This window comes from Parasteatoda tepidariorum, chromosome X2 (assembly GCF_043381705.1).
Source record: "Parasteatoda tepidariorum isolate YZ-2023 chromosome X2, CAS_Ptep_4.0, whole genome shotgun sequence".
Taxonomy (NCBI): domain Eukaryota; kingdom Metazoa; phylum Arthropoda; class Arachnida; order Araneae; family Theridiidae; genus Parasteatoda; species Parasteatoda tepidariorum.
In genome coordinates, this window is record NC_092215.1 from 41,816,046 (window position 1) to 41,843,940 (window position 27,895).

General features: G+C 25.8%; 2 protein-coding genes across 6 annotated transcripts in view; one reads left to right on the top strand and one right to left on the bottom strand.

Annotated features, from left to right (window-relative positions):
• The window catches only part of LOC107447767 (uncharacterized), a 58,605-nt gene extending 55,295 nt beyond the window's left edge, over positions 1 to 3,310 (bottom strand). Inside the window, exon 1 of one of the 2 annotated variants that reach the window (XR_011638330.1) lies at positions 3,220 to 3,302. The gene's annotated coding sequence lies outside the window, so the exon portion shown is untranslated. Of the gene's footprint in view, positions 1 to 3,219 lie in introns of both variants that reach the window. The other variant, XM_071188079.1, reaches the window with a different exon arrangement.
• Positions 916 to 27,895, top strand: part of LOC107447774 (uncharacterized) — a 67,542-nt gene continuing 40,562 nt past the window's right edge. The window contains exons 1-2 of one of the 4 annotated variants that reach the window (XM_071188080.1): positions 920 to 1,199; positions 21,106 to 21,164. Coding sequence is in view for 1 of the 4 variants with exons in the window: in XM_016062787.3 (XP_015918273.1) it covers positions 1,193 to 1,199 (7 nt within the window). In the remaining 3 variants the exon portion in view is untranslated. Of the gene's footprint in view, positions 1,200 to 16,353; positions 16,503 to 21,105; positions 21,165 to 27,895 lie in introns of those variants that run through there. The other 3 variants (XM_016062787.3, XM_016062783.3, XM_016062784.3) reach the window with 3 other exon arrangements.

The window sequence follows — 27,895 nt, forward strand, 5'->3', positions numbered from 1 at the left end:
TTGCAAAATAAGCGTTAGTCTTTTTCAATTTATCTGCAGACATATGATAGTATAGTGCCAATTTTATGACTTCACATTTATAGATTAATTTTTTCATACTGAGCGTTAGACCTTTTTCATTTTTCTGTAGGCATATGACTGTATAGTGCCAATTTTATGACTTTGCATTTATAGGACAGTTTTTGCAAAATAAGCGTGAGACCTTTCCTTTTCTTTTTCAAATTAAGCATTTTATTTATGTTCTTAATACAAATTATATACATTTCTCAAACAACATACAATAATTGATAAAAGAATTAAAATTACTTGGAAGAGAGTTTAAGGAAAACAAAATACCTTTACGATAAGATAAAAAACAATCTTTATTGATCACGTTTTGCAAAATAAGCCTGAAACTTTTTTAATTTTTCTGTAGGTTATAACTGCATAGTGCCAATTTTATGACTTTATATATATAGATCAATTTTCGCTAAATAAGCGTAAGACTTTTAAAAATTTTCTTCGATCAAATTAAGCATTTTTTTAAATTTTTTTCGTAATACAAATTACATATATTTCTCAGACAATAATTGATGAAAAAATTAAAATTACTTTGAAGTGATTTTAAGGAGAACAAAATACCTTTACGATTAAACAATAACAATTTAAAAAAAAACACAAAGACGGAAACTTAGAAAAAAACACATCTTTCGTAATAATAAGTTCACACCTCAATTAATGTAATATCACAATGCGGTCACCTAAGTCCCCTAGTGTACCCCTTTTGACATTACCCGTTTTCTCTAAATGGCTGAAAAGGAAATGAGAGAGTAAAAAAAAAAAATTTTTTTTTTTCTTATAACGAGCAACTGACCTAAACTTACGAAAGGCAAGTCAGTTACGTCAGAAGACTTGCCGCTACTCTTACTCTCATCGTTTGAACCGGTTGAGCTGATTACTATCAGCTGACACAAACTGGCAGCTCGCACTTTATAGGTTGGTGACGCATACGAGCCGCTCGCCAATTTTCGCCTATCAAATCCAAATTGATTGAATGTTTGTTCTATTGCTAAACGCAAGGTGCTGTGAAAGTATGCTTTCTCTTTTTTGATAAAGTGTATGGTTATAGAAAGGATTTAATGTGCACTTCCGAGTAATTTCTTTAGCAGGAAGCTTTAAGAAAGTGTGGATTGGATATTGCTTTTTCTTGTAGATGAATGGTAAGAATTAATTCTAAATCTATTGATAATTATATACTTTTGCTAGCAAATAATTATGTTGTTTTAGTTTAATTTGGTTTTAGCAATTGTTCTTTATTCATTTTCATTTGAGGAGGAATTAAGATTGTTTAAATAAATTTTCTTTTATAAAAGTTTCTTTTTTGTTGGTTATAATTTGTAACAATTAAAATAAAAATAATCGCAATAATAAAAATAAAAATAATAATAATAATAATAATTATGTGAAGAAGTTTTTTTTGTTGAATATTCTCTTCAAGCATTTAAAAAGGGCATTTTTTCATGAATTGTTTGAATTGTAAGAATTTATCCATATTTGGGAATTTATTTTTTAATTCAATTTCTATTCTAATTTCTTTTTCTTCGAAAATAAATTTTGTGCGTGTGTTTTAAACTTCGTTTTCATCAAATGATTTTATTAAACAATTTACATTACAAAGAGAATTATAAATATATGCATTGTGTTCGAGGGTTATTCCTTTTTTTATTAACGTTTTCATTTGAGGTTGAATTAAACTGATTTATATAAAATTTCTTTTTTGTTGGTTATAATCTGTATAAAAAAAATACAAATACCAAAAAAGTTTTTTTTTGCTGAATATTCTCCTCAAACGTTAAGAAAAGAATATTTGTAATGAATTGTACAAATTGTACGGGTTTATATCAAATAGATAATTTAATTTTAATTTTTTTTTTAAATTTTTCACTGCATCAAAATTTTGTGAATGTGTTTTAAACTTTGTTTTTATTAAACGATTTTAAAGAAAAAATTAAATTATAAACAGAATTTCAAATATTTGCATGTTTTCAACGATTATAAATTTTTAATTTTATTTCATTCTTAAGGCTGTTAAAATAGCGTGCTTCTAATTTTTCTTAACTTCTTTTGCGAATATCAACTGCGTGTAGAGACAGTTATTTTATAAATTACTCAAACAAATTTTTTGAATTGATTTAATGTACAGTGTTTATGCAGATATTGTTTTTTATGTGAACAATGGTTTTATGTATAGATTCAAAATCAAATATTTTAAACATTTCTAGGATTAAATAATTTTTGTATTTTTAAAAAAATGTCTTCTCTTTGTTTAAAAATTAATTTAAACTTGCGAATTTCATGAGCTAATTTTATTCATAAACATATGCTAAATATTAGGATATTTTTAAGATAAATTTCTTGAATATGGCTTTAAGAAGATTTCAAGTTAAATTATTTCAGTTTATTTCTGTTTTAATTGTCGCTTAAATGGATTATTTTTCTAATTGTGTCAGTTTACAATTAATATTTTAAATTTAAATCCGACTAAAATAAAAATAGTCATCTTTAATTTATGTGAGTACCATGCTTGCAAAATATGACTTGTTATAGTTAACAGCTTATTTTTAATTTCGACGTAAATAAAAATATTGTCCTTAATAATTTTTGTGAGAATCATTTTTGCAAAATGTGACATGCTACAGTAAGCAGTTTATTTATAATTTCGACAAAAATAAAAATATAGTCCTTTATAATTAATATGAGTACAATTTTCGTAAAACATGACCTGTTACTGTTAACAGTTCTTATTTACTTCCAAAGCACATAAAAATAATCACTTATATTTTTTAAAAATTAATGTATAATTTTGTGTACTTTAATATAATGAAATTTTGAATTGCTTAATTTTAAATAATTAAGATTTTTTTTCTTTTAAGCTACATTAAGATCTTTTTATAATGTTGTTTGGAAATATTTATAAAATATTTCATTAAACGTAACTCAAAAATTGATTTATTTCACATCTTAGTTAACAGTACAGAATAAATATTTTTCAATAAATATGCTTTATATTCATATATCCATCTCTTACATATTTGATAATGCACTGTTTTGAAGTTGGTCATTTCATATATTTGATAATTTATTTTGCTTTAAATATGTATATCTTGAATTTAAAAATTAATCGATTAAATGTAGAAAAAAATTGTATGGTTATGAGTAAAATAAATGAAGGCATATTACCTTAGACTCAGTGAAATAGGTGAATGCATATTATCTTGCACTCCATTCCAACAATATCATACCACCTGTATTGACATATCGTGATGGCTCTAACTTTACACATGTACTTATTCTTTTTTTTTTCGTTATACACCGGTATTTTACTTAAAGCATTGATGTTTTCGTTTTAGAAAAGTATAAATGACTAATATTTTATCAGGTTTTTTATATAAATATTTCAATCGTAATGTTTCTTGCGGTTATTGAACCATGAGATAAAACAAAGAAAAAATTTGGAGAGATAAAAATGGAAACAAAACATCTTAAATAAAACATCTGCGTTGAAAGTAAAATCTTTTTCAATAATAAAAGCATACAAAGAAAAATTTTCTTTTATTGTACTATTTATAAAGTTTTAAAGTTTTAATGGCACGTAAAAAATTATTGAATATGTTAAAATGTTAAAATTATTTTTTATTAAAATATTATTATACTTTTTTATAAAAGATATTTTTAATGAAATAGCACATTTTGCACATCTCAAAATCGATTGTTATAATTATGTAAGTTATTACCCAAAAAGCTTCTAATTATATTTTAAATTTAAAAAAAATAAACAATCGTCATTTATAGAATTGTTTTGGTGAAAGGTTGCATTGTTTTTCTTAATTAAATAATTTCTGAAATGAATAATATTGTGCTATTTTTTAAATAAGAATTATTCTTCAGACTGTTATCCAAATAATGCTTTGATAATTCAATACGAAAAAACTAGCTTATTTTATTTAACAGCTCATGTTTTAAATGTTTAAAACTAGAATACGAAAAATAACTTTTTATAGAATCATTTTCATAAAAAAGGCGTTCTTATTATTTCTTAAATGCATATTTTGTCTGGGTTAAGACATAAAACAATTTTTTTGTTACAATTTATTCTTCAGTTTGTTATTCAAATAGTGTTTTGATTATTTGATGTTCGAAATTGTCTTATTTTGTTTAAAACCAAGTGTCTAAAATAAAAGTCCTAGGAACAAAATTCTAAAAGTCACGCTTTCATAGAATCATTTTCTCAGAAAAAAATGTTATTTTTTCAATTAAAAAGATTGTTTTGAAATAATATAGGGCATATCGCAACTGTTTAAGTTAGAAATTATTCGAAGTAGTGTTTTATTAAATCCTTACCGAATAAAATGGTTCAAATTGAAAGTTGGAAAATTATTTCAAAAAACTGCACTCGTAAAATCGTTTTCTTTAAAAAAAACTACTAATTTTCTCTTAAAAGTATCATTTTGGATTGAGAAATGCTTCAGATGCTTTTCTTGTCACGAATTATTTTATAGCAATAGCGCGTAAGTTGTGCAAATTTTGAAAGATAATTTTAACATATTTCTTTAGAAATGCAATTAAATTCAGAAATGTATAGAATTTTCTTAACATTACTTAAAAAGACAAGACCATTAAAATGTAATAAAAATTTTATTGATAATGTAAGCTTGTTTTGTCACAAACAATTATTATGACAAGATATTTCAACAAAAAGCTATAAAATGCATAGTTGTTACGAAAAATATGATGTGAAATGTTCCATTTTAAAGGCGATGGCCTAGGTTTCGGTTATTAGAAATTTGCTATAATGAGGAAAATATTCTTATACATCTAGTTTGATAGCTTTTTTTCCCAAGCATCACTCATTATGTACATATTTGAGGTATAAATAAAAATATATTACGCGTGATTGGTTATTTATAAAAAAATAAGGAAACGAGCAATGGTAAACACATTTTTATTATTGTTCTTAATTTTTTACTTAACTTTTACTTAATAAAATTAAACTCTTAAAACCTTTTACTTTTTTTCATTTATTTATTCATTTTTTAAAATTCGATGAAAGCAAAAGTTTAGCAAAAGTTAGCAAGCAAAAGTTAGTGATACAGTTTAGAAAATTGCAAGCTACACAGAAGACAGAAAGAACATTTTCAACAATTTTAACTTTTCACTAATTTAGCTAAATGCATTTTCCTTCAACAATTCAAAATGTCGTTTAACTTATGCCATAATTAGCTGGTTTTTTAACCTGTTAGAATAATATTCCGACCATGAAAAGTCTTTTTAATGTTCCCGAATATTGAAAAAAAATTTTAAAAAATAGGTCATCTATCGAAAACAACAACACTTTTTTTAATAAGCATAAATAAACAAAAACGAATTAACTACATGGTCCTAATGACAACCAGAAATTAACTATTAGTTTTGAAGGTTTAGATAATAAACAACAGTGTATTTATTATAGAATTCTTGCGTTAAAAGGTAACTTATTACACTGTAAAAAACAATACTTTTTACCGTAATTTGATCCGGATTTTCTTTACAGTGTTTATTGATAATTAAAATTACTACTTTTAATTATCAATACTTTTAGTATACATTTTATCTATATTTTAAATACTGCTTTAAATAATAAAAATCTTTAGAACAAAATCAAAATAATAAAAATTTTACTGTTAGCTCAAAAATAATATAAATCGTACATAAATTCTGAAATATAAATATTAACATTAATTCTAAAATAATATAAATCCTAACATGAATTCTAAAATAACATAAACAATAACATCACGTAAAAAATTTGTATCAGGTCTTAAAAGAAATATTTATAGAAAAATATGAATGATTTCATCTGACTTATTTTTAAGTCGCTTAATTCCGATGTTTAATTTTTGAATTGCGCTCCGATGTTCTTAAAATTAAATCTAAAATAATATAAATCCGAGCATAAATTCTAAAATAATATAAATCCGAACATAAATTCTAAAACAATATCGACAATGACATCACTTAAAAATTTATTTGAATTCTTAAGAGAAACATTTCTAGAAAAATAATAACTGCTCCATTTGAATATATTTTTAACTCGTGTAATTCCGATGTTAATTTTATTCTGTTTCATAAAAATTGCTTTTGCTTAAGTCGCATTTAATACCAAGAGATTGATATTTATTTACATCATAAAAAATCCTTATTTAAAAAATAACTATTTTATGGTTCAGTTCAGTAACGTTTTTATGAATTTTTATGAATTTTTAATAGAATAATTAAAATCTTTTATTAATAAAATACTATTGGTAATAAAATGGTTCCTTTTAAGGAAGATTTTAAAAATAATTTGAAGCACACGACGGCAATAGTTTTGTTGATATAAATTTAGCTCAAATTCTTTTTCATTTTTCTTTCCTTTTTGATTTTATTATTGAAAGCATTTATCAATTGTTTTCTCAATGGATCTCATTGCATTTTCAAGCCCGACTCAAATGTAAGCAAAGCTCATAAGAATAATTTTAAGTTCATATAATTACGAATAAAATAAATAATTAAGTAAAATATTTTAGTAAATTCAATTATGAAAAATTTTTCCAGATCTGACATATCTTTAGATTTTGATATTATTTTGACATTTTTCGTTAAGTTTCAATATCTTACTAACTTTCTATACCAGTCCTTTATTAGTTATTTTCCAGTTGATTATGCACCACATGGAAAAAATAATTCTGGTAAAATTACCGTACAGTCTGATAATGACATTTCTGGTAAAAAAAAACAGTATAATTCTGGTAAAAAAAATATGTATATACGGTGTGTAAACCATTCATTTAGGAATTTTTCCATTCGTATGGTAACGATTTGCTTGAAATTTTAGTTTTCAAAATTATAGTTCTCATTCCCTCAAATTTAGTAATAAAATACAAAACTGGAAAATAAATATGACTGAATAAATCACTTTTATGTCATGCTTAGGTAATATGATTAAATTATCAAATTTCAAAGCATTTATCAAATATTATCACATTTCATAAAATTATATTTTATTGTTAATTCTACCAAATTCATTACCGAAGCTTTTCGTTAAAAATTACCAAACTTTTTGGTGTTCCCAAAGAGCCAGAAGTATGATAAAATTTACCGTGGTAAATTTTACCATATTCTGGTAATTTTGACTATACTTTTTTTCTCAGTGCTTGTTACAAGTATTTCTAATGAATTAATTTAATTAATGATATTAATAATGAAATACTATTTGAATGTAAATTAAAGTGTATTTCATAGTAGCCTTACTATTTTTAAAACAAATAATGGATCAATCAAGTTTGAAAGCTGCCCTTTGAAACATTCCTTCCAATCAGTTAGCACATGCAGTTATATGATCTAACAATTTTTCCTTAATGGCAAATTTTCTAACTAAATTATAACATAATACTATGATGAATTTTAAAAATTTTTATTAATGAATAGTTTTGTACTGATATAACATACTGTACTGATTAACACGCTGATTTATACAGAACTTAATTTTTAAATTTTCTTAATCAAGTAATTCTGTCTGTTCTGATTTTTTATTCTACTGATATGATATTGAATAAGTTTTAGTTGCTAGTTAGTTTTTTCTTTCCTGAATATGCCTTATTCTAAAATTCTAAAAAAACTAGGTTTCATTCTTACTTTTTAAATTGATAATGGTAAAAAGAACTATAAATTAAAAACTATTCGTGATAAATTCTAGTTTTGATATATTCTCTGTAAATTGTATATTTTTTAAAAAAGATAATTGGTCTAATTAATCTTAGAAGCTATAAGCAGGAGTTAGAAAAGTGTGTTTCATAGAGAGCTTAAGATTCCACCAAATTAAACTGAATGATTTTAAAGATTGTGCTTTTTTTTTAAATAGGGATAAAAAGAAAGTGAAGTTGAGGGAAATTTTTGTCGAATAATCCACTGTTCTGTGAAATTATAACAAATTATTACGTGATTTTTTGATTTTTTTCTATCAATAACAGATTTTCGCCCGAAAAGAATTAAGTTTCTTTTATGAGGAAATTTTCCCTAAGCCGTTGAGTGTTCCTTTTAAGTCTTACTTAAAAAAGCCATACTTTCAGTCTATACTACAAATTTAGAAGCGATATTTGTTAAAAAAAAAATCTTTAAACTCTTAAAAAAAAAGATAATTATCTAAAATCTTGAATAAAAAACACCAAAACACATATTTTAAAGATATTCAAAAATATTCATACAGGCAAACTGAATACATACAAACTGAACTACAGATATACAGATAAACTGAATTAAAATGTCATAAAATTCAATCCTTCATTTTCTTTCAAATTAAAGAAACGTTTTGTAAAAATTTAAATGAAATTAGCAATTATAATTAACGATGCATAATTGCGAAGTCAGCACGAGACAAAGTGATACATTTTTTTCCTACTTCACTTCCTCAGAATTATGTAAAAAGCCTTGAGTTAAGAATTTTAGTAAAATCGGAAAAAAGTTGAATTGCATCCGGATGTAGCCCAAAACTTATTAAAATTAAAAATAAGCGTAGAAAAAAGATGAAAACCTTGATTTAAAAAAAAAGAACAAAGCATGTAGTTTAAAAAAAATCAAAATATGTTCATACATCATTCATTAAAACTTTTATAAAAACATTCATAAATTTAGAAGCGATATTTGTTAACCAAAAAATCTTCAAACTCTTTAAAAGCAAAGGAGAATTATTTAAAACCTTAAATAAAAAATACCAAAACATATATTTTAAAGATATCCAAAAATATTCATACAGACATACTGAATACAAACAAACTGAACAGCAGATATACAGATAAACTGAAATAAAATATCATGAAAAACTGAAATAAAATGTCATAAAATTCAATCCTTCATTTGCTTTCAAAATAAAGAGGCATTTTGCAAAAAATTAAATAAAACTAACAATTATAATTAAGGATACATAATCACGTCCTTAGAATTATGTAAAAAGCCTTGAGTTAAAATTTTTAATAAAATCGAAAAAAAGTTGAATTGCATCCGGATGTAGCTTAAAACTTATTAAAAATTAAAAATAAGCGTAGAAAAAAAAAAAGATGAAAACCTTGAATTTAAAATAAAAGAACAAAACATGTAGCTTAAAAATAATCAAAAAATATTCATACAACATTCATTAAAACATTCATGAAATTCTATCCTTCATTTACTTCCGAAATTGCGGAAGCTTGTCTGCAAAAAGGTAAATAAAATTAATGAAAAATTATTACAAAGCCTACATTTTAACAAAACACTAAGTAATACATTTGTTTCTTCTACGCGTCTTTAGAACAATGTGAAAAAGCCTTGAATTAAAAATCTTAATGGAGTCCAAAAAAGGTTGAATTGAGTTCGGATGTAGACTTATAACTCTACGAACAGAATGTAGAGCAGAGATTCTCTTAACTCATTTTAAAAGTGAGCCAGTTTTATCTACCTGAGGGTCATTTCGTTGAAGGCGGGAACGACGTAAATAATAAAACATATTAGATTCCTCAGGACTGACACATGAAGACAATGGGTTGTTTTTTAAAGACGTGCGATGTATCTTAAATAAAACCTTTGAGGCTATGTCATGCGAACGTTTAATAAAACGTTTTCTTGTTTTATGCATTTGATAAAATTTAAAAACGTGAATGGAAATATTTACTAGAATAATTTATTTTTACCAGCTTTTGTTCTGTTTTTCTGCGGATTTCATAGAATTCAGAGTGATGAAAGAAAAACACATGTTTATCGAAACAAGTAATATTATATTAAATTAATATTATATTAAATTAATATAATTTAACAGAATAAATTGCTTAGAATAAATTAGCGAAAATATCTTGCTGTTTCTAATCCCAGAAATGATCAATTTAATTAAGTCCACAAAGACAGTCTCACAATAGCTATTAATCGTTCAAAAAACATTCAGGATGAAACTTCTTTTTGTTTCTTAACTTTTCATAGAATTTTGCAGAATAGAATTCATAGAATTATTCATAGAATTCTACGCAGACTGATCGTTAAGACACGGTTCCCAGCAGATCACCGAAGTCAAGCATCACTGGCTACGGTTAGTGTGCGGGTGGGTGACCACTTGGATCAGTCTGCGTAGGAACCGAGAGGGTGCGGTATTGGTCCTCGTTAAACTGTGCTACCGTAAAGTGCTCGACTTCGCGCGCAGGTCGTCGTGCTACCGAAGCAGGGGTGCCATCCCCTCCGCAGAGGATCAAAATTGTGATGGCATGTCTTCGGATCATCCTCAGGGATGTTTCCCAGACCGTCGCCAATAGCCCATTGCGCAGCTCCAGTGCGACGTAAATTAGCAACATCAACAACAACATAGAATTTTAAAGAATAAAATAAGAAAATTATTAAAATATTTTTTTCTAATTATTTACTGAAGGGAAAAAAATGACAAAAACTACCGAACAACTTTTATATATTATTTTTGCAAGTTTGTTTAATTTTTAACTGTGCCTTCATATGTATTCAAAAAAGTAAAATAATTTTCTAGTTTAATTTCTCATAATAGTTAATTGCGTTCTTAAATGTATTAAATGTAATTTTAATACTTTGAATGTAAAAATAGCTGGCCTAAATTTGTTTATTTTAGTGTGCATAAAGCAATTAAAATTAAATCTATTTTTCTTTTCATTATCTTTAAAGTAATTGTTAGATTTTTCTACGCATATAAAAATTATGAAATGTGTGTTTTTAAAGACATTTATGAAATGGTATTTGAAGAAGATCTTTTCCCAAAGAAACTTAAGAAATTTATATCTAATTTATTTATTTTTTTAGTACTTTATACGCCTTTCTCTTATTTCCCATATTTTTTACTATATCTGCGTTATTTTGGAACGTTGCAAGCAGTACAAAAAATAAATAAATAAAAAAACAATCAAGTTTAAACGTCACCAAAGTTTAATTAAAAAGATTAAATTCTATTAAATAATTTTGACGAAAATAATAAGTACTTAAGGGCTGAAGTTGTCAAATTTAAATGTAAAATTAAGCAAAATTTATTTAATTAACAGAAGAAATTGAAAAACACAATATTTTTCATAAGAGAGGGAGAGAGGGAAATTTCTCCCTAACCTTAAGAGTTCAAATGCGCTTAATTAAAACTTGTAAAATTAAATTTCATAAAAACTCGTAAAAATTAAAATTCGTAACAGTTGCTTAAATTAAAATTCGTAAATAAAGTTATTTTCATGAAATAATTGATTTTTCTAAACTAAAAAAAAGTTTTAAAATAGACCTTGAACTGAAAAAAGTATTTCTTAAAAAACTTCGGATATTTTTTTTAAGATATGAGTCAATGTCTTTTTCAAGAGTAAATATGCAAATTTAATTTGAAACGAACTATGAACCAAGAACCAACATATGAACTCTACTTTATTTAACCTACTGCATTATTAGAAAGGGCTTCAGCATGCTCGTTTTTTCTGAAAAATCTTTCTGAAGAAAAGGAGAAAATTTTCAGGTTGAATAATTATTCCAATTTAAAAATAAAAAATATGTAGTGTGATGCATGACATTCGGGGGATATAATAAAGAAAATATTTTTCAAATTTACGTTCTTGGAAAATCGTTTCATCGAATTTTTCACACGTCTTGTGGTTTTCGGAGCGAATCAATTTCACTTATTATTATTTTTTTTTAATTGAGAGAGTATTACACAAAAAAATTGTCTAGACGCAATATTTTTTCTGTCGGTTTTTAAAACTCATGCTAAAATTCGTGAATAAAGTTTCATTTTTTATAAATAATTAACTTGATTTTTATACGCAAAAAAAGTTTGGTGAAGCTACCGTACTGTATGGTGATGAAATTTCTGGTAAAAAAAACATAAAGCAGGTAATAGATAAAAAAATTAAATTATTAATTTGATAATTTTTCCGTTAAGATAACGGTATATCGGAAATTCTTTTTTTTCAAAATTATACTTCTTATTGCCACACATTTAGTAAATAATAAGAATTGAAACGTAAATATAACCAAATAAATGGTTTTTAAGTCAAGCTTTATGGTATCATAATAAAAATACCAAATTTTATCACATTTAAAATGCATCCCATAATATAAAACCATATTTTATTATTAATTTTACCAAAATCATTACCAGAGAGTGTCGGGAAAAGTTATTGAACATTTTACCATATACCTGTTTTACCATATTCTAATGGTATTGACTATACTTTTTTTCTCAGTGGAAATATAAAAAAATTATCGATAAAATTGCGTGTGCCTATTTGGCACCTGAACACTGAATAACAAATATTATTTTGAGCAAATTTAGTAAGTATAGTGAATGAAACGTAATTATTGTATATCAATAGACTGTCAAAACAAAAATATTCTTAAAAGAGTATGAAAAAGTACCTTTCAAAATTAGTGTTTTTCATAAACCATATGTGTCTAAGAAACCGATGGGGCCTTATAAGCTAACAATAAAACTAGTTCAGTGATGCAACAAGATCGTTTCATATTAATGTAATTATTTTTAAAAAATATACTTTTCTAAACTGCAAATAAGAAAAGTATTAAACAAATGCACTGAAAGCACAATATATTCTTAAATTTGTATCCCTTCTGTTAAGACTTTTTGTTAAGAATACACAAGAATAGGATTTTAAATTAAAACACTTGCACGTACATTTAAAATGAATTTAAAAAAATGCATAATTTGAATTGAATTGAAAAAATACATGTATATTAATTTTAATTATAAAAACATATTGATTTCAATCATAAAAACATAATAATTTTTTAATAATATTTGCAAAATTAACAATTAAATATTGTTTTATAACATGTATTAAAATTTGATAAATGTGGTAAAATTCGCTAATTTTCTCATAATATCGTAAAGCATGGCATAGAAACAATTTATTTGGCTACAAAAAAATATTTACTAAATGTGTGGTAATAAGTACTATAATTTTGAAAGCCGGAATTTCCAATATACCGTTGCCATAAGAAGGGAAAAATTATCAAATGAATGGCTTAAATGCCGTATATTTTGATTTTATTACTAGAATTATGGGTTTTATTTTTACCACAGTACGGTAATTTTACCAAAATTCTTTCTCCGTATAAGTATGCAATATTGCGACTATTTGTCATTAGAATGAATGAAAATTAAATTTTAGAAAATTTAACTCAATTGTTAATTAAAAACATTTTGAATTTATAAAAATGAGACTTGTTTTTGTTTGAAATTATACTTGTAAAAATCAGTGCATAACCCATTTCTTAAAATAATGTCTAAAAATAGTCTTTAAAATAACATGAACCACTTCCTCATTAATGAAAATACCAATCATTATTTTATTACTTTTGTTATTTATTCAATTTGATGCTTTGAAATGCATATTTAATGAAAAGTAAAGCAAAGTTTATTGTTTCCTATTTTGTATTAAATCTTTTACTTCTTGCTACATTAAAGCTTTTTCAAAATACTTTTTAATATTATATATTTATATTTCCCAAGGTATAAGCAATTATGAAATAATAGTTGTTATTGTATTATTTTGACACAATTTACACTCAACAATTATATTTCAAATGCACTTTGATTTTTCGATTAACTTTTGTTTGTTATTTATTGAATGATTTTTCGATTAACTTTTGTTTACTTATTTATTGAGAAAGACCGAATTGTAAGATTTTATGAATGTCAAAGTTTTTATGAAACAAAGAGTTTTATTCAAAAGGGATTTAAATTTTTTAAAAATAATAAATATTATAATCGATGCAAAGTTAATTGAAAAAGAACCAGTTTCTAAAATCATAAAATAAAAAAAAGCGTAATTTCTTCCGCATAATTAAGGCTTTGTGGGCCAATAAATTCAAGTTTTTTATTTATTCTGATTAAGGTTAAAAACATTAGTAATGGGTGAGAAAATTACGACTTTAAATGTAACAAACTTTTTAAATGATTTGATTCTATTTTTCTTTGTTATTCTAAATGGAAAAAAAACTAAATAGAATAGATGCTTAGTTTTCTGAATTTTCTATTCGTTACAATTCAAACAATTAAGAATTTTAAGCACTTTATACACAGAATACTTTAAAAATTTAAGAACTTTTAACAGCCTTTAAGCACAATGGCTTCCTTCTTTACAATAGATCATTACATTAGTATGCTAGTTCAAAAAAAGTTATAAAACAATTTGCTGATTTAAATTGCGAATTCGACTTTAAAACATGTTTGTCTTCTTAATTTCCTATTCCACTAAAAAAAGAGTTGATTATTCAAAAAAGAAGGTTTATGTGTGTAATGTTTCTCATTTTTATTGAACTATCGAACGAGTTAAGAATATTTTAACTGTATTATGTATTATAATTTAGTGTGCAGTGTTTTTAGTTTTCATTTTATGATTAATAATATAATTTTAATTCATATAAAAGCATAAAAACGCTATCTAAAGTTTTTAAAGATCAAACTTTTTATTGTGTCTCTAATTCTAGCAAAGTAATTTCATTTTAAAAACATTTTTATGATTAATTTTCGATTCACACATTTCTTTAAATGTTTTGAATGCTGAACAATAGCTTTTTCTATTAAAAAATGTGTTAGATTTAAAGATATTCGTTAAAAGTTTAGAAAAAAAGCTATCATAAAAGTCATAGATTTTCTTTAAAGAAAAAAAACCTTTCTTATCGATTATATGTAATTCTTCCGCATAACTAGGGCATGAATGTCAATGAATTTGCGTTTTTTTATTTCCTCTAATCATGCCTAAAGGCATTATTTTAGTAAAGAACAAACAATATATGTATATATACATATTGATATTTATGATATTATTTATTACGCTGAGAAAATAAATGTAGTTAAAACTACCAGAATATGGTAAAATTTACCCTATTTCTGGCTCTATCTTAACACCAAAAAACTCGGAAATTTTTAATGAAGTGCTTTCACAATAATTTCGGGGAAATTAAGAATAAAACTTGGTTTTTTAAGATGTGATAAAATTTAGAAATTGTGATAAAATTTTTTAGTTGTAATAAAATTTAGTATATGTGATTGAACTTGGTAATTTTATTATGATACCTCAGAGCATGGCATAAAAACCATTTATTTTTCTAAATTTACTATGTGAAGGAATAAGAAGAGTAAGATAAGAATTTTCGGTAAATCGTTACCATATGAACGAAAAAATTATCAAATAAATTGTTTAAATACCGTAAATTTGGATTGAATTAATCAGAATTATGTTTCATTTTACCACAAAATGTCAATACCATACAGTACAGCAATTTTACCAGAATTTCTTTCTCCGTGTAAATTATATTTACTCAATACTCTACATAGTAATTCATACAATATTGAGCAAATCATATTGGTTTATATTTTTAAATTCATTGAGTAGTTTATAAACTATTTAAACATTTACTTACATTAAACAAGTAAATGAAGAAAGTAATCATTAAAATCTTAAAATATATTCGTTAAAAACATGCATTGTAGAATATGCGTTGTTCTTCTGCATATTCAGGGCGTGAATGTCAATGAATTCACGCTTTTTTTCTTCTTCTGTTTATGCCTAGAGGCATTGTTTAATGAAGTGTAAAATACATATATATATTACTATCAATTTTATTGCTTAATATATATTAATATAATTTTTGCTCAATATGTTACATAAAAATGCACACAATGTTGAACAAATTATATTGTCTTTTAATTTTAGATTCGTTGAGTTGTTTTTGAGCTGCTAACACATTTCTGTCTTTTCAAAACAATGGTTATTTTATAACAAAAAATTTTATAACTGAAAAATAAATAAATTAGAACAGTAGAAGTTTCAAAGTAAACGGATAGTGAGTAACCATTAAAATCTTAAAATATATTCTTTAAAAAAATGCATTGTAGATTATGTGTTGTTCTTCCGCATAATTAGGGCGTGAATGTCAATGAATTCACGTTTTTATTTCCCCTGATAATGCCTTGTGGCATTATTTTAATGATGAGTGAATTATATATATTAATTTAGAAGCAATGAGTGAAAACTGAATTAGAACTTCCGTTTAGAAATCTGATTATAAAAAATGAAAGTTATTTAGTCTCAGTTACCTAGATCTTAAACATGTGATTCTAAAATCTTTTATTTCCTTAAACGAAACATTTTTTTTTATCAGACAAGGAAACTTGTTTCCCCGTATCAATAGATTTTACGTGATGTTTTTGTATAGAATCTTTGAGAAAGTATTTATTTATTATTATTTTTTTTTTGGTTCGGTTATCCGGCTGCCCAGCCCACTGCTAGCCTTGACATCGATGAAACTTGTTTAACAAACGCTTATAAATATACAAACAAATAGGGGAGAGTTCGATCCCTTTTTGGAGTGATACTGTTATATAAGTTATAGATTTATTTTTCAAGAAAAATTGTCTTAATTTAAAAAACAAATAAATGGAATTCGATTTGTTTTTGGAATACTACAGTTAGGTAAGTTATAGTTTGTTATATATTAAAAAATGCCCGAGAATAACTTTTTTAAAAATATTATCTTTTATTAGGAATTATAAATTCTATAACTATTTTCATTGACATAAGTTATAGATTTATTTTTTAAAAAAAAAGATTGCCTTAATTTAAAAAAAAACAACAAATAAATGGAATTCGATTTGTCTTTGGAATACTACAGTTATGTAGGTTATAGTTTGTTGTATATTTTACAAAAATACCTGAGAATGACTTTTTCAAAAATATAACCTTTTTTTGGAATTATAAATTCTATAATTCGCTTTATTGGCATAATGAAACAAACAAAGAGAAGGAATTTAGTCGCATTTTGGTATGATACAGTTGTGATAATAGTTACGTAAGTTATAGATTTATTTTTTAAAGAAAAAGATTGCCTTAATTTGTAATGTAAAAAGAGTTTAGTTAAAAGTATGCTTAACTTTTTCCAGTTAAATTAAAGACAGTTAAAAAAAATATTTAATAGCTTTCCTCCAACACTCTTCATTTTAAGAAACTTATTTCTTTTGACAGAAAATGAATAAAATAAATAAGTAAAAGAAAAATTCTTCGTTAAAATATATATTTTCAAGACATGAGTAAAAATTTCTGTCATTAAACACTTTATTTTTTTAAAAATACTTTTTTCCTGTATAAGGAATTGAATAAGAAAATGAAAAAAATTTCAGTAAAATTGATACTTTTTAGGAGGTTTTTTTAAAGGTTCTTTCTCTAAATTCTTCACTGTTTAGAAACTTATTGCTTGTATACTGAAAAAAAAGTATGGTCAAAACTACCAGAATATGGTAAAATTTATCGTGTTTCTTGCTTTACCGTGTTTCTACCGAAAAGCTCGGTAATTTTTATTGAAGCGCTTAGGTGATGATTTTGGTAAAATTGACAATAAAATGAGGCTTTATAATGCGTGATAAAATTCGGTAAATTTATAATGATACCTTAAAGCATGGTATTAAACATTTATTCGGTAAAATTTACGCTTCTCTGTATTGTATTTTTTTATGAAATATGTGGTAATAAGAACTATAACTTCAAAATCCAGAATTTCCGGTAATACGTAACCAATGAAAGGATAAAATTGCGAAATAAAAATATCGTATATTTCTATTTTATTAACCAGAATAATGCTTCGTTTAATCAAAAGTGCCATTACCATACAGTACTGTGGTTATACCAGAATGCATCTCCTCGTGAACAAGAAAAAAAGAGAAGATTCTCTTTTTTTTATTTATTCTTATTAAAGAGAAGAAGAAGAGAAAGAGAGAAGAAAAAAGAGAAGATTCAATAAAAAGCATACTTTCAAGAAATTTGTTAAAAATTTTGCTCTTTATTTTTTCACAAATTAATTTTTGTACCACAAATCAAATAAGAAAAATATGTTTTATTCAATAAAATTTATAAGCTCAAAACGCTTGCCGAGGTTTCTTTTAGTAAACTCTTCCTCTTTTAAAAAACTCAGAGCTTTTACCAGAAAATAAATAAGTAAAAGAAGATTTATTCGTAAAAAACATATTTTTTAGACATTTGTTAACTACTAAATTTTTTAATTTCTTGGAAACTATCTTTTCTTGTATCAAAATGAAATAATAAAAGTAAGTCTCATTTAATAAAATACAAATTTTCAAGACATTTTCATATTTTTGACCACATAAATTCTTTTGACATAAAAAGAATGTAGTTTCTGGTCGACTTATTGGTAATTTCTCGTAAAAATGGAATAGCGTTTTTTGATATGACATTCCAGAAAGGAGAAATATTGTGATCATAAATGTGCGTGACATTTTTTATGACATTGGGGGTAATTTGTAGTCATTTATTTACAATTATGATCTGTTCTGAACTCATTTAATGACATTCATATGTTATTACTTGGTTGTGTATCTGTTTTAATAATAGTACTAACTCGAGCAAACAAAGAAAAACTGCATTCATTCGAAAAAATAAATAATTTTATGAACTCATTTCTATTCTTTTATGTATATTTCTTCTTAATTTATTCTCTCTGTACACGGTGAAATAAATTTTGACAATATTTACCGTACTGTATGGTAATGAAATCTCCGGATAAAAAAATTATAATACTGAAGATATTGAAAACATTCATTTGGTAATTTTTCGTTCGAATGGTAATGGTTTAAAAGAAATTCTGGTTTTCTTAATAAAAGTATTTAATAAAAAGTGTTCTTCAAATAATTGTAACAAAGCGGTCTAAATGCATGTTTGTTTGTTTTTCAAATTTTCTTATTTTTTTCATTGATATTAAATTCTACTTAACATTTTTTTATCTTTTCTTTACTTTAGACCGTTTTTAAAAGAATTTTATGTAGAAAAAAATTACATTTCGAAATTACGTGAGATGTGATTCAATTTTTGAAATTAATTTCATTGATATTCTATTCAACACTTTTTCTTTTTTCTTTTAACCTATATTTTATTTTTATTTTAGGCTCGGAAAAATTAATTTCAAAGTGTTACGATGTGCGATTTAACGTTTTAAATAAATTTAATTCATATTAAGCAGTACTTACTATTTCTTTCTTTATTTTAATTAATTTTTTTACGCCTTTTTTGTTTTTTAGCATTGAAAAACTATTGTATTTCAATACAATGCAATATGTGATTCAATTTTTTAAATGAAATTGGAATGAGCATTATTATATATATATACATATATGTATATAATATATATATATAATAACAAATAATGGANGACAAAAATAAGTGAGAGAGAGAGAGAGAGAGAGAGATTTTAGCATTGGAGAACTATATCATATTTCAATACAATACGATATTTGGTTCAATTTTTAAATGAAATTGAAATATGGATTGTATAAATATTGATTTAGCTTGTTCTTCGTAAAAAATTGGAGACACAAATCTGAATTGCCCAACTCTTCCTGAATGAAATATTTTGTATGCTCCCTAGAATCCTTTCTATGACGTTACTTAGAGTTAAAATATAACCAGTCCTTATATTTAGTTATTTTATGCGATTGGGTTGAAAATTTAAAAAAAAAAACTGAAAAATTGGTGCTGAGATGTTCTTTAAATCCCCCCCCCCCCAANTTAAAACCCCCCCCCCCCAATTTTTTTGTTAATCCAAATGATTTTACTCAAAATGAAAATAAAAATTACGATGATAAAACATAATTCCAAAAAAGTAACTTTTTGTAAAGTTGCCCGAAACATTTCAATTTTTCAAATAAATTATGGCATATTGAGCAATTAGTTAGTTCCTTAAAATTGGAAAAATAAATTATTATCATGCATGTTTTATTAAAACTCATGGTCGTATGTTTCGTTGAGATAAAAAAATTTCACTTAAACTCGCAACAGTACCCTATAAAAAAATCCAGATACGGTTAAAAGTAGTGGCATCCTAAGGGAAGCATCCGTACAATCCATTTTTAGAGTAAAATTTTTTACCGTTATTTTTAGAGTAATATTTACTTAATTACAGTGCTTCAGTGATCAATTTTTTCCGTACAATTTTAAGGCAAAAAAGGATTTCACTGTTAAAAGTATCGGCACTCAGGGTACCAGTACTTTTTACCGTTGTTTTACTCAGAATTTTTTAAAGTATAGTTATAAAACGATAGTCTTATAAAAGCACTACACTGAAACATTTCGGGTCAAATTACGGTAAAAAGTACAGGCACCTTGAGTGTATAGCATTCGTAAAATCCATTCTATCGTTTTTACCGTAATTTTTACTGTCTCGTTTATTTAATTACGTGATTTTACGGTAAATATCACTGTGAAAATTACGGTATATCTAATTTTTGTTCCGTAAAATGTTAGGATAAAATTGTATTTTACGATAAAAAGTACTGTCACCCTGAGTGCACCCAGTACTTTTTATCGTAATTTGATTCGGAAAATTTTTCAGCAAAGTTTATTTACCTTTAATATCTAATAGACACGAATGTTTAGCGGAAGACTGAATTACACCAGAGTTAGTAAGTAAGTGTTTAATTATGAAATTACAGACATATATTCTTTATCATCTATGCATTCTTTAAAATTTTGATTATGTAGTGTTGCAAATACATTGGTAACAATGGAAACAATCAAAAGGATATGAAAGTAAGTATGTTCTAAAATAGCGGCCAATGTCAGTTTTGGATTTATGAAATTATTGAAGGCTCATTTGGGACATTATGCAATGTCCGATTTGGTATGAATGTTTGCAGAAAAATATGAATGGTACGCCGCGTAAGTATTCATTTAGTCATTTATAGTCAGTAAATATAAAACCATCAGGAAGTATTTTGTTTCAATATCTTAATTACTAATAAAACATTTATTGCGAGTTTGAACTTATCATAAATACTAGCTTTATAACCGAAAATTAAATTAAACATTTTTAATACTCTTTGGAGTTTTTACGCAGCCTGAACTGAAATTTACATATATTTTATTTATTTTATTTCATTTATTTGTTTTATTTATTTGTTTTATTTATTATTTTAGTTATTTATTTTATTTATTTATTTTAGTAATTGAGAACATACAAATTTAATGCAATATTTCCTTCCTATACTCTAAAAAAATTCCGTTCTTTTTACAGACTTTCCCTGTTTACCGGAAAAAAGCTGTTTTGTTGACGGTTTTTCTCTGTTTTTCACGGTACTGTATTTGACAGTTTTAACTGATTAGAACCTCAGTTCAAATTTTAGTTTTTGACATGCATTTCTGCTTTCCGTACGACAGCTGTACCATTACAAAATCATTTTACCATTTTTTTTTAATACTTACTCTAATTTTTTCAGTTTCTTATATTACTTATACTCTTATATTATAGACTCAATCATCGTATAAATAAAAATGCGATTTAATTTTATTATCAAATTGACATTTTATCTGATTATTATATTTTAGATAAGTTAAGTTGACAGACATTTTTATACCGGTGGGCAACTATAGGTTTAAACATTTTTATATTTAAATATTATTCCAATAAGCTAAGGACAGTTTCAAATTTTTCTTTATACAGAAGACTCTTGTGCTGTGACAGCTTAGAGGGCAAAGTGCTTGCCTCCCTTTGGGTTGATCAAGGTTCGAATCCCAGCTTCGGCTGAACGTACGAATTTTGCTCTCTTCTCGCCCTAACCACAATACTAAAATAGGTATTTTTGTCAAGATAACAGAATTTTTTTGTTAAAATAACGGAGTTCGTTTCTTATTGTATTTAAATTGCAGCGTTTTTCAGTGAAGTAAACGGTTTTGTGATAGTAAAATTTTTCTCGTAATATATTCGCTCTAGCAAAATACCATTCTACGTTTTTTTACAAATAGAAAAAAAAAACAATTTTCTAAGTCAGTGGAATAAAAATGTTCTCAAGAGACAATCACATACCGAAGTGACCTTAATCTTGACGCTTAATTCGCCAAATTGACGCCAAGTGATAGATATTTCTTGTTTTGAAAAAAAATCCGTTCATTGATTTCTTTCCGTTACAGTCAACAATGATAACCTTACGAAAATGTAAGCAAACAATGTCCTTACACGGATCGCTGCACATTTTTAAAAAAAGATTATTTGAATTATATCACTTTTTATGTATGCCTGTCAAGCATGTTGAGTGCATGAAATGTGTGAAATTAATCTTCAGAACTAAAATATCTTGAATGCTTTTTGAAAATGTTTGAAAAAATCGCGATAAAATAGTTACAATTGTTGAAAAAATAGTTAAAATAGTAACTAAAAAAACTGCTCGGTTAAACTTTTGACGCAGATGGGACACCATTGTGCCTTTTGTGTATCTTTGTCGCTCTAATTACAAGCAAAAATATATATTTTACACATTTTCTTAGCATCAAAAAAACAATTTAATAGTTACTAAAAAAACTGTTTGATTATCAGAATTATATTTGTACTAGTTTGAGAAAAAAAAAAATTTTCATCTCTCTTCAAAAATTCATCAATAATTGATTTTGCAAATAAAAAAAATATCAATGGTGAATAATGTTTCTAATATTGTACTTATACATGAAATTCGAAGAAAAAATTGGTAAAATTTCATGGAGAAAAACATTCTGGTAGAATTACCACATTTGTACGGTTAATATCATTTCTTTAAAAAAATAATGATTCTTGTATTTTTGTAATAAAACCAAAATATACGCAAAATAAACAATTCATTTGGTAATATCTCCTCTCGCATGGTAACGGTTTACTGGAAATTCTGATTTTCAAAATTATAATTTATTATCACACATTTATTAAAAAAAATACAAATCTGAAAAGTAAATTTAACCAATAATAAGTAAATTTAACCAATGAAAAGTAAATTTAACCAATTCTAGTTTTTTTAAGCCATGCTGTAAGGTATTATAATATCATGTACCAAATTTTACCACATTTACCATAGATTATAAAACCATAATTTATTGCTAATTTTACCAGAATCATTATCAAAAACGCTTCGGTAAAAATTACTGAGTTTTTTGGTGTTCACATAGAGCCAGAAATTTGTAAAATTTACCGCGGTAAATTTTTAAGTAATGATAATATATTTGGATAATATCCCTTAAGGAAATTAGTCAAAAATCATTTTCTTTTTATATAGTACGGTAATTTTTACTTCTGGAGATCTTGCTATAAAAAATTCATAAAAAAATGATTATAGCAGATTTATTTTTATTTGACAAGTATTTCAATCCCAAATAATTTAAATAAGTTAAAATTTCACTATTAAAAGTTTTGAGCTTTCTCAAAAATAATTTAAACTTTCAGTTTAATTTAAGAATTGAAATTTATTAATGATTTTTTAATGATCATACAATATCAATAAGTATGTTGCTTTAAAAGTCTTCCTAGCGTTAACGTAAATAATATTTAATCAAAAGTTAGATAACGGACATATTAACCATTTCAGTTTTAACTAGTATTTGTGAGGAGTAAATCTGTTCTCTTCTTCAAACTATTCAACAATATTTAATGCTTCTTGGGTACTAGTCCTAATCTTGCGGTTTTAACTGGGCGGCGAAGCGGCCAGCCTCTATTCCATCCATCATGATATGTTTACTGTTTGCAAGCATTCGTTATGGCTAGCAATCATTGTGCTTGCTTTAAAACAGTGTTTCTCTAACTTATGACTTTTGTGTACCCTTTCTAAATTTTTCGTAACGCTGTGTACCACTAATAAAAAAATGAATGTATTTTTTACTATAAAAAATTGCACAAAAGTTGAAAATCACAACTGGCTGTTGACATCACTAAATATTAACTGTTAACTCTATAAAAAATAGCCAATAGAAAAATACGTAATCGTAAATTTTCATGGCTAGCTTTATTTTTAAATAAAATTTTTTGAAATTTTCGTTTGTTGCAAGATATTTCGCATAAGAACGCGTACCACCGCTAAACAGTTCCCGTACCCCTAGGGGTACGCGTACCACACTTTGGGAAACACTGTATTAACCCAAAGATAATTAGCTTTAAATTATTCATTTTTTAAAAAAAAAACAAAGAAAAGCTCGTGAGGTTGAGTTGGCTTTGATTGAATTAACATTAATAAAAAATTTCGAAAAATCCGGATCTTTTGTTTAACATTTCATTTATGTCATTCTAACTCTCATGTATTTTAAGTCCCTGAAATAAGCACAATAAATCAACAATGACGCATCTCTACGACATTGAATTCTGCTGTTTATTGTCTTTAATTTCTTAACAAAATGTAAGAAACCGGAAGTAGCATTCACGACTACTGTTTGCTAATGCAATCGGAAATAAATCATCATTGTTCTTCTAGATATAAAATTAATTTGAAGAACTACTCATCAATTACAACTCTTTCCCCATCCATGATGAAATCAAGCTAAGTACTCGCCTTGAACTAAATATCGTTAATACTCAAATTAGCGAAGGTTATTTTTCGTACAAAAAAAGCATCAATCGTTTAAGTCATCCAAAGCATACCTGGATAAAATCGAATGCAAATCAGACCTTTTTAAAAGAACCCTGATTTCAATTTAACATGATTTATTGCTACTTATCTTGGAAGGAACGTGACAATTTGCTTATCAAGAATATTTTGAATACACTACGGATGGAGTTGTTGTCTTGAAAAATCTTTTAGGACATGACCTTGTCTAAAGGTCATAGTCAACAACAATGAAGAAAATCAATTCGATGCTTCGGAAGCGGTGATCAGCTGAATGAAGCCCAGTTTAAGAGCAACAATGGACAGGAATCTTTTTAACTTGAGGTCATACAGTAGGATGTTCTATTGTTTTCTAAAACTCTAGAAAAAGTCCTTGAACCTGTCAGCCACCCTAAACAACGTTTATCATTTTTTTGAATGCATTAAATAGAGCTCTTCCTTTCGTTCAAGAAGTTTTTGCATATTGCTTCCCATTTGAGTTTAGGATACTTATTGCAGAAAGAAACTATTCTGTTACCATTCTGTATTAAAAAGCTCTAAATAAGTACCATTATTTTATACAAATTGACCTGGATTTCTGTTATACCATTAACTATTTCTTTAACTTTGATAGAAATTTTGAAAGGTGTTAATCCATAATATCCTTCAAAATTGCTGAAACATTATTAAGATAACAATGTCAATCATATTACCGTGCAATTTAATTTTTCTTCAACTTGATTATAAGTTGCTATGGTTCAAATTAAAGGGAAACTAGGCTCATGTTAATACTAAAAAACTAAACTCAGTGGCGCGACAGCCCATAGAGGGCCAAGGCCTACTGTGCCCATCTCAGTTGACCTTGAGCTCTGGGGTGCAGGAACAGACGCTCTGGTCAGGTGGTCAGCCGAACGCGGAACCCCCAGTGTTTAGCTCCCAAGCATGCTTNTGCGAAATACCTGCATGGCATTGGAAATTAATTATAAGCGGATCGAACCAGGGACCTGTGGCACGACAACGCGAAGCGCTACCGCTCAGCCACCGGACGCCTAGGTTCATGTTAATATTTAATTAAAAAATTAATTAATTTAAATTTAAGGTATCTGAAAGACCAATTTTTTTTCTTCCAAAAAACTGATCTCATAAATTTTTTTCAAATTTTTATTTTCTCAAATGACAAGAATTTAAAAATGTTGTAGGATATTTTATACTTTATTTAAGATATTATGAGACCCAGCTGAAAAAATTGATTATAAGATGTAGACCACTGCTTACAAATTCAAGAGAATTTGATAAAATCAGTCTGGAAAATTCAGAGATTTTTTTTTTCAGAATGTTTGTGGTTACATTTTTCTTAAATTTGATTTCATTCCGTTATGGCTTAAATGGAGCGGAAACACGATTCTATTTAACAACTTATTATGGTGATAGAAAATTTGCAGAGTTTTATGTTACAAGGCTGTTATGGTAATTTAAATCGTGTACCAGTTTCTGAATTTATTAACATTAAAGCTCTTACAAAGTAATATTCCTCACATAATTATATAATCTTGTGATGTTCATTTCGAAACGAAAATATTCTGCAGCCATTTTGTAATAAAAGGGTCTAACTAAGTGCTAACTATTAAATTTTACAAATTAACCCGAATTGTTCTATACTATTAAATATTCGATTTAAGCAGTTAGAAAATTTTGGATCGTATTGAACGATAATACCATTCAAAATTGCGGAAATCTTAATAAGGTGACAAGGTGAACCTTATCGTAAAATTTAATTCTTCTTAAACTAGATTGCATGACATGGTTTAAAATGCGGAAATACAGTGAAAAAAAGTATGGTTAAAATTACCAGATTATGGTAGAATTTGCGTGTTTCTGGATCAATAGGAACACCAAAAAGCTCGGTAATTTTTACCTAGATAATTATTTTAGTAAAATTAACAATATGAGATGGCTTTAAAATAAGTGATAAAATGCTGCTAATGTTTCAAAATTTGGTAATTTTACCATGATATCTAAGAGCATGGCATAAGCACCATTTATTCGGTTAAATTTACAATTCAGATTTGCATTTTTTACAATATTTGCTTTAATAAGGACTGGAATTTTGAAAATCGGTTAATCGGTTTGAAAATCGGTTTACGGTAAACCGTTTTCAGGTAAACGGAAAAATTACCAAACCTATGGCACAAATTCCATATATTTTGGCTTTATAAACATGAATTATGTTTATTTATTTATTTATTTTTAACGAGAAATGACATTGCTATACAGTATGGTAATTTTACCAGAATTTTTTTCTCCGTATATGACTCAATTTAATACCTTAATAACGTTGCAACTTGTCCGACAGGTACCTTACCGATATAATGATTCAGGATTAAACTTAATTTCCTTAGAGTGTACTTATTTTTATTAATTTTTCGGTTAAGTCCATAAAGCTGTATTAAACTAAACAATATGTTTTGTTTTTTGATTATATATGTAAAAAAATTTAAATTTGTGTTAAAGATGTCGATTATTTCATAATGCAAGCAATTGGGGGGAAAATATAAACAGATAGCTTAAATGTGGTCATGGCCAATTTAAAAGACTTATTACTGTTTTTAATTTAATTCCAACATATCTTATCATTTTTAGTTCAAAGTTATAACTGCATAATTTTTCTTCTAGATTATGTTATGGTGAATAAAGTAAATGAACTTATAATGATAATGCAGACAATTGGGGAAAAAATATAAACAGATAGTTTAAATGTGGGCATGGCTTATTTAAAAGACTTAGTATTGTTTTTAATTTAATTCCAACATTTCTAATCATTTTTAGTTCAAAGTTATAACTGCATAACTTTTCTTTTGGATTATGTTGTGGTGAATAAAATAAATGAACTTATATTATAATTGCTGAAAAAACAGTTCGGCTACCTAATTTAACTTTTTGCTGTCATTGCCGACCCCCTGTATCTGTTTATAGATATTTAAATGATTTTACGTTGCTAATTATATTAATCAAAATTTATCACGTGTAGCAGGAAAAATTGAAATTTAATATTATTTTATGAAATTATAAACCTTAAATAGCTTATATGTGTTTGGAAAGAGCAAAAAATTATTTTAAAAATTTTCTTGTTAATTATAATGAGTTTAATTTTTGGAACTTATTTTTTTAAAAGATTGCATTTCATAATCATTAAAAGAAATTGAACAAAATGAAATAGTTACTACTTTTGGAAGAAAATATAAAATAATATTGAATGAGGGTTGCTACGACATGGAAAAAAATCTCAAAGTGATAACTAAGCTTATTCAAGGCTACTAAAAACTAATTTGAACTTAGCTTCCACTTCTTGAACCATTTCTTCTTCTATCTAACTAACTAACTAACTATATATATATATATATATATATATAGTTAGTTAGTTAGTTAGATAGAAGAAGAAATGGTTCAAGAAGTGGAAGCTAAGTTCAAATTAGTTTTTAGTAGCCTTGAATA